Source organism: Mesoplodon densirostris, chromosome 1 (genome assembly GCF_025265405.1).
Source record: "Mesoplodon densirostris isolate mMesDen1 chromosome 1, mMesDen1 primary haplotype, whole genome shotgun sequence".
NCBI classification, from domain to species: Eukaryota; Metazoa; Chordata; class Mammalia; order Artiodactyla; family Ziphiidae; genus Mesoplodon; species Mesoplodon densirostris.
Genome location: NC_082661.1, coordinates 40,091,530 through 40,104,108, shown reverse-complemented (window position 1 = coordinate 40,104,108; position 12,579 = coordinate 40,091,530). Strand labels below are relative to the sequence as shown.

At 38.3% G+C, this 12,579-nt stretch overlaps 1 protein-coding gene across 8 annotated transcripts in view; it reads left to right on the top strand.

Annotated features, from left to right (window-relative positions):
* MINPP1 (multiple inositol-polyphosphate phosphatase 1) overlaps positions 1 to 12,579 on the top strand; it is a 48,153-nt gene that overhangs the window by 19,341 nt on the left and 16,233 nt on the right. For 2 of the 8 annotated variants that reach the window (XR_009532859.1, XM_060102549.1), the window contains one exon: positions 5,444 to 5,495. The exons of the other annotated variants lie outside the window; for them this stretch is intronic. Coding sequence is in view for 1 of the 2 variants with exons in the window: in XM_060102549.1 (XP_059958532.1) it covers positions 5,444 to 5,447 (4 nt within the window). In the remaining variant the exon portion in view is untranslated. The remainder of the gene's footprint in view (positions 1 to 5,443; positions 5,496 to 12,579) is intronic. 8 annotated transcript variants of the gene reach the window in all.

Here is a 12,579-nt window from a genome sequence, read left to right as displayed (position 1 = left end):
AAATGTAGAATTAGAAGACTTCTAGAAGAAAATGTAAGATCAAGCAGCAAGGATATATTGTACAGTGTAGAGACATATAGCTATTATTTTGTAATAACTTAAACAGTATATCTATAAAAATATTGAATTATTGTGTGATATACCTGACACTAGTATAATTGTAAATCAATGGTACTTCAATTTTTAAAAATAAACAAAAAATATAGGATCAATGGCCTGGATATAAGAGCTAAAACAATGAAACTCTTAGAAGAAAACATAGTAGTAAATCTTCATTTACTACTCTGCCTATTTGGGGTTAGGCAGAGATTTCTTAGACACAACACTAAAAGCACAATCCATTAAAAAATTGATGAAATGGGCTCCATCAAAATTAAAAATCTTTGTGCTTCAAAAAGCACTATCTGGAAAATGAGAAGACAAGCAATAGACTTGGAGAAAATAGTTGCAAAACATATATATGATTAAGGATTTGAATCCAGAATATATAAAGAAGTTATATCTCACTAGTAAGGTGACACATAACCCAGTTTTAAAAAAGGGCAAAAGGGGCTTCCCTGGTGGCGCAGTGGTTGAGAATCTGCCTGCTGATGCAGGGGACACGGGTTCGAGCCCTGGTCTGGGAGGATCCCACATGCCACGGAGCAACTGGGCCCATGAGCCACAACTACTGAGCCTGCGCGTCTGGAGCCTGTGCTCCACAACAAGAGAGGCCGCAATAGTGAGAGGCCCGCGCACCGCGATGAAGAGTGGCCCCCGCTTGCCACAACTAGAGAAAGCCCTCGCACAGAAACGAAGAGCCAACACAGCCATAAATAAATAAAGCAAACTGTCAACAAGTAAAAATAAATAAACACTAAAAAAAAAAAAGGGGGCAAAAGATTTGAACAGATACTTTACTAAAGAAGATATATGGATGGCAAATAAGCACATGAAAAGATACTAATAAACTACTGATTATATTATTAGATAGTAAAACCATTGTGAAATACCAGTAATACCCCTAAACTGGCTGTAAAATAATAGAAAAAATCTATATATTGGTCTCTGCCCCAGGTGCTTGACACAGGGCTCCTGAAACCAATGTCATTTCCTGGGTGATAGGAGTGTCTTTTGTTCTAATGAGGTGACTGTATAGGCTCGTGGATGGCTCCAGGATGACGACTGGTCACCAGAAAGACCAAGCCATGATTAGAAGCTTGGAATTTTCAGCCCCATCACCCCACCCCCACCCCCACAATTCTCTTGAGAAGGGGAAAGGGCTGGAAGTGGAGTTAATGATCAATCTCAGCTACGAGGTTCAGGCAGCTTGTATGTTGGTTAATGAGTAGAGGTGTGGCGAGAGTGGCATGCCTGGAGAGGACATGGAAGCTCTGTGCCCCTTCCCACATACCTTGCCCTGCACATCTTTTCCATCTGGATGTTCATCTGTATCCTATGTCATATCCTTTTTTAGTAAACTGGTAAATGTAAATAAGTATTTCCCTGAGTTCTTGAGCCAATCTAGCAAATTAAACCCGAGGAAGGGGTCATGAGAACCTTCTATCTGTAGCCATACTGGATAGAAGTTGTGGGTAACCTGGGTGACGACCTACTACTTACAATTGGCACCTGAAGTGGGGGCCAGTCTTGTGGGACTGAGCCCTTAGCCTGTGGGATCTGATGCTGTCTCTAGGTAGATAGTGTCAGAATAGAGTTAAATTTTAGAACAGCCATCTGGTGTCACAGAAAATTGCTTAATGTGGGGGAAAAAACCCTACACATTTGGTAACCAGAAGCATCAGAAGTATTGTGAATGTGGTAGTAGTGTGAGAGTAAAGGAGAAACAGAGGAGGAAAGGACTATGTATTTTTCTTATTCACTGGCTAAAATTTAAAAAAAAAGATTTTCCCAAGTGTTGGTGAGGTGTGGAGGAACTGGAAACCTTACGCACTTTTGCTGGGAATGTAAAATTGTATAGCCGCTTTGAAAAAGTTTGACAGCTTCTTAAAAAGAATCTTCTTAGGACTTCCCTAGTGGCGCAGTGGTTAAGAACCTGCCTGCCAGTGCAGGGGACACGGGTTCGAGCCCTGGTCAGGGAAGATCCCACATGCTCCGGAGCAACTAAGCCCGTGCACCACAACTACTGAGCCTGCGCTCTAGAGCCTGCAAGCCACAACTATTGAGCCCGCGTGCTGCAACTACTGAAGCCCACACACCTAGAGCCTGTGCTCTGCAACAAGAGAAGCCACTGCAATGAGAAGCCCGCACACTGCAACGAAGAGTAGCCCCTACTCGCTGCAACTAGAGAAAGCCCGCACGTAGCAATGAAGACCCAACACAGCCAAAAATAAATTAATTAACTAATTTTAAAAAAAGAATTTACTAATTCAGAAAAATGGCACCTTTCCTTAGAGTTTTTTCAAGATGACGCCAAAATGCTTATGACATGTAAGAATGAAATCAGAACATTCTCTAACACTGTATACAAAAATAACTCAAAATGGATTAAAGACCTAAATGTAAGACCAGGTACTATAAAACTCCTAGAGGACAACATAGGCAGAACACTCTATGACATAAATTGTAGCAATAATTTTTTTGATCCATCTCCTAAAACAAAGGAGATAAAAGCAGACATAAACAAATGGAACCTAATTAAACTTAAAAACTTTTGCACAGCAAAGGAAACCATCAACAAAACGAAAAGACAATCTACTAAATGGGAGTAAATATTTGCAAATGATATGACTGACAAGGGTTTAATATCTAAAATATATAAACAGTTCATACAATCCAATATCTGAAAAACAGGCAACCAAATCAAAAAACAGGCAGAAGACCTGAATAGACATTTTTCCAAAGAAAAGATACAGATGGCTAACAGGCATATGAAAAGATGCTCAACATCACGAATTATTAGAGAAATGCAAATCAAAACAACAATGGATATCACCTCACACTGGTCAGAATGGCTAACATCAAAGTCTGCAAAGGGGCTTCCCTGGTGGCGCAGTGGTTGGGAGTCCGCCTGCCGATGCAGGGGACATGGGTTTGTGCCCCGGTCCGGGAGGATCCCACGTGCTGCGGAGTGGCTGGGCCCGTGAGCCATGGCCGCTGAGCCTGCACATCCGGAGCCTGTACTCCACAGCGGGAGGGGCCACAGCAGTGAGAGGCCCGCGTACTGCAAAAAAAAAAAAAAAAAAAAAGTCTGCAAATAACAAATGTTGGTGAGGATGTGGAGAAAAGGGAACTCTTGTGCACTGTTGGTGGGAGCATAATTTGGTGCAACCACTATGGAAAACAGTATGGAGGTTCCTTAAAAAACTAAAAATAGAACTACCATATGACCCAGCAATTCCACTTCCGGGTATATATCTGGAAAAAGTGAAAACACTAATTCAAAAAGATACATGCCCCAAAATGATCATAGCAGCAGTATTTACAATAGCCAAGATATGGAAGCAACCCAAGTGTCCATCAACATACAAATGAAAAAAGAAGATGCAGTGTATATGAGTAAATACGATTCAATATTACTCAGCCATAAAAAAGAAAGTTTGCCATTTGCAACATGGATGGACCTGGAGAGTATTATGTTTAGTGAAATAAGTCAGACAGAGAAGGGCAAATACTGTATGATATCACTTATATTTAGAGTCTAAAAAATAAACAAATGTATATAGCAAAACAAAGTCTCACACATACAGAAAACAAACTAGTTGTTACCAGTGAGGGGAGGGAAGTAGGACAGGGCACAATAAGGGTATGGGCTTAAGACCTATAAACTACTGGGCTTTCCTGGTGGCACAGTGGTTAAGAATCCGCCTGCCACTGCAGGGGACGCGGGTTCGATCCCTGGTCCAGGAAAATCCCACGTGCTGCGGAGCAACTAAGCCTGTGAGCCACAACTACTGAGCCTGCGCTCTAGAGCCCACGAGCCATAACTACTGAGCCCGCGTGCCACAACTACTGAAGCCTGCGTGCCTAGAGCCTGTGCTCCTCAAAAGAGAAGCCACTGCAATGAGAAGCCCGTGCACCGCAAAGAAGAGTAGCCCCCGCTCACTCCAACTAGAGAAAGCCCACGCACAGCAATGAAGACCCAAAGCAGCCCAAAATAAATAAATTTTTAAAAAAAGACATATAAACTACTATATATAAAATAGATAAGCAAATAATATATATATTGTACATCACAGGGAATTATAGCCATTATTTTGTAATAACTTTTAATGGAGTATAATCTATGAAAATAATGAATCACTGTGCTATACACCTGAAACTAACATAATGTAAATCAACTATACTTCAATTAATCGACATGGACAGATGAATGGATAAAGATGTGGTATATATACACAATAGAATATTACTCAACTCTAAAAAAGAATGAAATAATGCCATTTGCAGCAACATGGATGGACCTAGAGATCATCATATTAAGTGAAGTAAGCCAGACAGAGAAAGACAAATATGATATCGCTTATATGTGGAATCTTTAAAAAAAATGATACAAATGAACTTACATACAAAACAGAAATAGACCCACAGGCATAGAAAACAAACTATGGTTACCAAAGGGGAAAGAAGTGGGGAATAAGTTAGGAGTCTGGGATTAACATATACACATTACTATACATAAAATAGATAACCTACTGTATAGCACAGGGAACTATACTCAGTATTTTGTAATAACCTATAAGGGAAAAGAATCTGAAAAAGATTATGACTGAATCACTTTGCTGTATACCTGAAACTAACACAACATTGTAAATCAACTATACAGTACTTTGGTTTCAAAAAATTAAAAAAAAACAACAGCAAAACCCATGCCCATGAGCAGTCACTCCTCATTTACCCCGGCCCTCTCAGCACTAGGCAAGCACTAATCTACTTTCTGTCTCTGGATTTGCCTTTTCTAGACATTTCATATAAATAGAATCGTATAATATGTGGTTCTTTGTGACTGGCTTCTTTGATTTAGCATAGTGTTTTCAAGGTTCATCCATGTTGTAGCATGTACCAGTATTTCATTCTTTTTTATGGCTGAATAATGTTTCATTGTATGAATATACCATATTTTGTTTTTATCTGTTCATTAGTTTATGGACATTAGGGATATATTCACTTTTGGGTTGTTGTGAGTAATGCTATTGTGAACATTTGTATTCATATTTTTGTGGGGACTTATTTTTATTTTGCTTGGGTATATACCTAGGAATACAATTTCTAGGGGGTCAGCAATTTTGACTATCAGGGATTGCTAAAGAATATTAAAACTGTAAATGTGTATACAATCCCTGACATGCAGTGGTTCCTGGATGTGATCTGAAGATGAAGCATTCCAAGTTGAGGTTCGTCCATTTATAGTAATCTAGATTACCTGCTAGGAAGTTTTATTTGTTTTGTTTTTATCTTAACAGTTTTAGTTTATTTTCTTTTAATTTGCTTATCTTACCCACAGGTGAAGTACAGAGGGAAAAAAATGCAATGAACTGAGTACTCCGTTATGTTAGGTAATAGCTGATTGTGTTTTTAAATACTTAGAAGGTAATGAGACTAATTTTCATGGGTGGCTTGTTGAATGAGATGCAGTAATATAGAGGCAATGTGATGTAGTGGGCAGATGCTTGGGTTTGGTTTGAGTCCTGGTTCTGCTTTATTGATGCTGCAGATTCCCCACTTCTGAAAAGGGAAATATCTCTCCTGACTCACAGGGTTGTTGTGATAATCAAATGAGGTAGTGTCTATTAAAGCACTTAGTATAATGCAGTATACAAAGATGGTATTATTATATACGAAAGTTCTCTGGTCAAAACATGTCTTTAATGTCTTTGTCGGACATTCACACACCTCCCCTCCTTCTGCTGCTGTGATTATTCAAATATTGGAAAAATATTTTGTAGTACTTAGTCTCTTCAAATTTTCATGGTCTTGAGCTCATTTCTTAAACTAATTCCCCTTTCATCAGCAAGATGGAGAAAATTTTTACTCATTTTGGAGGACTACTCCTAAATTTTTACTCCTTTTGGAGGACTACTCCTTTATTTGTGAATTGAAAAGAAGATTCATTCAACAATATTTTAAACGTCTACTGTGATACATGTCAGGCAGTGTCTTAGGAGCTGGATATAGTGATGAGTAAGACAAAGTCATTGCACTTGTGACTCATACTATTGAGAGAAGATAGAAATGTATATAAAAGCCATGGGCCATGGTATAACTATTCATGTAAGATTGTAAAACAGTATAAAAAGGAAGGAAAGTTTGACCTTGTTTAAGTCAGGAAATGATTTTGGCCATTGCCTCCTTTTCTAACTGAGGAAGGAGAGTTAGCACTGATTGTGAAGAAACTGGCAGGTACTTTTCAGAGACTGGTTTTCTCTATACTAAAAGACTGATTAGGGTTTTTTAAAAATACGCATTTAACCGAATCAAGATGAAATCTTCTTAAATAAGTAGACAGAAGAAAGTGAGTTTAGAGACTTCTGTCAGATTTCTTTCCAAAAAACAGATTGACACTATCCAATTCTATGAGCAGTGCCAAAATTAAGGGTACTTCTCAAGAAAACCAGCATATGCTCAGCAAAGAGAGAATAATAGGTTACAAAAAACAAAAAGCTAATAGATTTTTTTAGAGCAGTTTTAGGTTCACAACGAAAATGGGTAGCAATTAAAGAGTTCCCTCGGGCTTCCCTGGTGGCGCAGTGGTTGAGAGTCCGCCTGCCGATGCAGGGGACACGGGTTCGTGCCCCGGTCCGGGAAGATCCCACATGCCGCGGAGCAGCTGGGCCCGTGAGCCATGGCCGCTGAGCCTGTGCGTCTGGAGCCTGTGCTCCGCAACGGGAGAGGTCATAACAGTGAGAGGCCCGCGTACCGCAAAAAAAAAAAAAAAAAAAAAAAAAAAGAGTTCCCTCACACTACCCCCTCTCCCACATACACAGCCTCCCCGCTGCTAATATCACACACCAGTATGGTATAATAATGTTTTAACAGAATATTTTATCTTGTACTTTTTATGATCTGTTCTATCAAAACAATTAATGTTTTTTCTTCATGACTTTTAAAGTTTTTTGTATTGAGTTTATACCAAGTGTGTTTTATATGTATATGTATACATATATACAAAGCAATATTTTGTTATTAATATTATCTGAGGAAATGTCTTTCACTTAATTCTAGAGTTCCCAGGCTACTTTTTGCTATCTCCATCCCTCCTCCACCCCACTTTGAGATGATACTGTGAACACAGGTTGTTCTCTTTTTTTGTTATCTTTTTATATTAACATTAAATCAAAGATATTCTTCAATGTTTCTGAATATTTTTCAACATAATTTTAATAGCATGATTTTACTTCACAGAAAAATTGGAGATTGCAAATGATGTTAATTGACAAGTGTCAACATTTTGGTTAAATATAACCAGTCCTCCAAATGCATAGTCCTTGGCTCTTATTAGGATCTTGACTTTATTTTCCTTCTTAAACCATCACTACAGTGATGGGATTAAAGTTAAAACCAGTAATTTTACTATTTGAGCAAATTTAAACAGCTATTGCTGTTTAAGCAGCTGTGATGAGAAAAGCACATTGAATTTACTGAATAAATGAGATATATCTGGATTTTATTCTACTTTCCCATTCCCCATTATCTCTGTTAGTATATTTTTATTTTTGTTTTTTAACTGGTGGGATTCAGTAAGTCACTTCCTTACTTTTTCAAAGTAAGATTTATATTCTGGACTATGTATTAATTACCTCATGAGATCTTCCATTTTGTCAGGGATACTCTCAGATACCAGAAGTAATTGCTGTAAATATATGTTATGGTCATTAAATAACTCCCATTAGCCTTTATCTACCTTTTCATTGACTCTCAAATCTTTGATGTTTTTGTATCACAGTTGAGTAAGAGTATGGTTTTTTAAGGTTGTGTAGTTCCACATTTTAACATAAGATGGCAGCATTGAAATAAAAGTACAGTGGCACCAAGAGATTACTTAGCCCATTGTAACCAATGAGCTTTGTCTTTTAACGTTCTTAGGAATGTATGCAGATTCTAAATTCTCAGAATATGTTCTTGCTTGTCTTTTCGCTAACTTTCCGAAGTCAGTGTTCCGTGGAGTTTAACTAGGTACCAGGATAGTGCTAGTTGTTGAAAGATACTGGCCAAATATGGTAAAAGCCAGCACAGCCTGGCTATGCTTTGAATTCAGATTCAGGTGTCCATTGGTCTTCTGGAAAGACATGTTTGGACTCTCAGTAGACTGTAGATCTGTGATGTCTAGAACTTTATTTCCCTGCTCTGTCCTCAGTGTCTAGAGCGAGCCTGCCATGCAGTTGGTGCTTAGTATGTAACGAAGGAATATCCACAGTCCCTGTTTATCCTCCCAGGCATCCAAGCCACAAACCTATGCATCATCCTTGACTCTATCTCCCTCACCTTCTACATCTACTCACCATATTGTGGGGTTTGTGTTTTTTTTTTTTTCTTCCAGTTTTATATCAAGTCCTTTGACTTTTCTTCATCCCCACTGCTATCATCTCAATTCAGGCTAATATCTTCTCTCTCTTAGATTTTAGCAACTGCCTCCTAAGTGAGTGCTTCCCTGATTTTAGTTTTACCTCTGCTCCAATGCAGCTTATTATGCAAGCAATAGAGGGTATATACGAAGTTGAATACATTTAAATTATTGTCTCAAGGAACTCATATCCTAGTTTGGAGGTATCTATATGACAGCACTAAAACAGGTAAAAAGAAATGCTGAAGGAGAATTGATTTGAACTGTTGGGGTTTGGTAAAGGCTTTATGGGAGGAGGAGTTTTTGAGGTTGGTCATTGAAGATTTCTTTCACAGACCTCAGCATATCAACTCTTAATACTTGTTTTGATTTTTTAAAACTTTATTGAAGTATAACTGATGTGAAATAAACAACACATATTTGAAGTATACAATTTGATGAGTTTTTACATATTTATACACCCATGGAACGATCACCATAATAAGATAACGAACTATCCATTGCATACAAAAATTTCTTTGTGACTCTTTCTAATGTACTTCCCACCCCTCATTCCCAGGCAGACCACTGATCTGCTTTCTGTCACTATAGATTAACTTGTATTTTCTAGAATTTTATATAATGGAACCATATAGTATGTACATGCACATTTTTTTTTGGTTTGGCTTCTTTCCCTCAGCATAATGGTTATAAGATTTATGTTGTGGGTATCAGTCATTCATTCCTTTTTATTTAGCATTTTACTTAGTATTCCATTATATGGATACTACACAATTTGTTTATCCATTCTCTTTATGATGGACATTTGGGTGTTTACAGTTTGAGGCTATTAAAAATAAAGCTGCTGTGAACATTTGTAGTCTTTGTATGAACATATGCTTTCATTTCTTTCGGGTAATTAATACCTAGAGATGGAATAGCTGAGTCATATTTAGGTGTATGTTTAACTTTTTGAGAAACTGCCAAACTCTCCCCACCAGTGTGTGAGTTACAGTTGTTCTACATCCTGGCCAACTTGGTATGGTAGGTTTGTTTTTTTTTTTTTCTTTTTTTGCGGTACGCGGACCTCTCACTGCCGCGGCCTCTCCCATTGCGAAGCACAGGCTCCGGACGCACAGGCCCAGAGGCCATGGCTCACGGGTCCAGCCGCTCCGCGGCATGTGGGATCCTCCCAGACCGGGGCACGAACCCGTATCCCCTGCATCGGCAGGCGGACTCCCAACCACTGCGCCACCAGGGAAGCCCTGGTAGGTATTTTTAATTTTAGCCATTCTCATGGGTGTGTTGGAGCACCTCATTGTGGTTTTAGTTTGCATTTTCCTAAAAACTAGTGTTGAAGGACAGAGGGAATGAAAACTGCCCACCAAACTGAAAAGGCATCTTGAAACCAAAACAAAAGGTGGGCAGCTCCATGTAATCAATGGATCAGTTTATTATAGGGTAACTTACGCACATGGTGGGATCAGGATCAGGCGGACAGTGATCTGGAAGCATTCACAACTGCTCTGCACCGCTGAGGGGGCATCGGGACAGTTTTATAGTTAACCTAGGGTATGGGGGTAGGAACTTGGAAATAGGACGTGCATTCCTAAGTCAGGATTCACGAATGGGTAACGAGTCTCCTGGGCACTGGGAATACGTCAGTGAAGGTTTTTATTGTGTGGGGACTAACAGAGCATTGAGGCCACCCGGTCCTTATGATTATTAAACAATATCTATTAACTACAAAGCCCTTGATGACAGAGCAGTGATTCACTGCTGCACAGTACAGTCCTGGGCAGGGTCAGTGGAAGGAGAAACTCTAAGGGCTCAAGATGGTATCAGTTACGCTAACAGCCATACAACTAGTGATATTGAGCATCTTTTTGTGTGCTTATTTACCATCCATATGTTTACTGTGGTGAAGTATCGGTTCACATCTTTTGCCATTTTTTAACTGGGTTGTTTATCATTTTTACTGTTGTTGTAAGAGTTCTTTAAGTATATTCTTGATACAAATTCTTTCTCAGATATATGCCTTACAAATATATTCTCCTAGTCTGTGGTTTACCTTTTTTGTGTTTATAATAATGTTTTTTATGGGCTAATTTTGCCCCACTATTGAGGCAATTCCTCCTGAGCATCTGTTTGGTACCCTGTATACTTTGAGGTTTTCCTAGTCTGGCTTGTGTGAACAACAAACTATTCCTGGCCTTGTGTTAGCTTTGGGGATTTTTTTCGCCTCCTTCTTTTTAACACTTTTTGTCTGGGTTTGGATAGTTTTCTCACAGACATGAGCTGATCAGTACTAGCTGAAAACTTGAGGGGAGTCCCTATAGATCTCTCTCTTTTGTGGTACTCTAGCCTGTGTATTCTAGCCAGCTTGGCTTCCCTAAATTTTCAGTTCTATCTCATCTCAGGACGACTGCCGTGCTCTGTTTGGGTTCCCCTGCCCTGTGCTGCAGCCTGGAAACTCTAGGCAGTTAAGATGGGGCAGCTGTTGAGACTCACCTCATTTGCCTTGCCTCGCTCTTAGTCTCACTATTGTCAAACGTCTAAAAATTGCTGTTTCATATATTCTGTTTGGCTATATAGTAGTTTAAGGCAGAAAGGTAAATCCAGTCCCTGTTACACCATCTTGGCTGGAAGCAAAAGTTATTTCTATGTATTTTTGCTTGAGAAAAAACGTTATGCTTGAGTCATTTCATTCTATATTTGTGTTAAACTGTCAAACCTGATGCTTCTCCATATGCCTCACTGGAGCTGATGCTTCAATCAGATGTAAAAGAAGACTTAAATTTTTTTTTCCTCATAATTTTCTTCCCAAAGTATCTCATATCTCTGGCAGTTCATGTTGCTTATTTGTGCACTTACATAAGTATTTGAATTTTATGAGTTGTCTAAAGCTCTATTTGATATTCCTGGATCATGTTTAAAAATACACTTTGTGTAACATTAGTTGAGTGTGAAACATGAATTAAGAGCTTAGAAAAATCTAAGCTGAGTACATTTAGGGAAAAACATGCAATTATTAGTTGTTTTTCTAGTTGAGCTTTTTTGGGCGTGTTTTACTTATTTTGAACACATGCATAGTCATCAAACCTCATTTAACAACATAATTTTAGACTTCAAATTAAATTTGCTTTTTGATGGAAGATTTGATAAAATCTCCTTACCAACTTATGTAAGTAAAAAGAGGACTGTAATTTAGAGAACTGCATTCTTATCTTGCTAGATAACATTAGGTAATTCACTTGTCTTTTCCTTTTTTCTAAAATGAGCAAATCTTGACCAGATCTCAACCCTAAAATATTAGAATTCCAACTGTGTATTTCTACATATACTTCATATAGGTTACTTGTTTTCTTATATTTGTATTAGTAGTTTACATTTTCTAGGGTTTTTAAAGTTTTTTAAAGCTAAAATGAACCTCTGTAAAAGTGGTTTTGTCACTTTTTGGAAAATTGTGACATTTCAACTTTAATGCATTTTTTTATCAGAGGGAGAGGGCAGAGTTAAAGGTTTATGCCATGGCTTTTTATTCCTTGTTTTTTGGGAGACTGTTGTGCTACGAGTTCTAAAGAATATCATTACAAGTCAGGGATATAGTTAATATGAGAAGTGTGACTAATAGAAGTCTATGTTTGTTGAAGGATTAGAGTATGCAGCCAGAATATAGAGAACAGGAACAGCATGATTTAAGAAAAATAGGAATGTTCAAAACAAATTATAGAATATCTGAATTTTTCTTAGTTTGTTGTTAAGTGGTTAAAGGTAAAAACCTAGTTCTTTATGTCATGACATCTTGAACCTCACAACTCTGTTTATTGAATGGCCATATGATACAAAGAAAGCTATTTACATGGGACCATAGGTAGAATGGAATGTAGCAGTCTTCATGCGCTCAGCAATTTTCTGGCAAAACTATGTGCAGTGGCCTTATATCAGGAACTGAGTAAACTGAGAAGCGATTTTTTTTTCACATTCTTTCCCTTTTTGTCCTCCCATACATTATGTTCTCTTGTTCTCTCTGGTCTTTCTAACCCCCCAGCCCCCAGACAGGCAGAGAGAGAGAGAGAGAGAGAGAGAGAGAGAGAGAG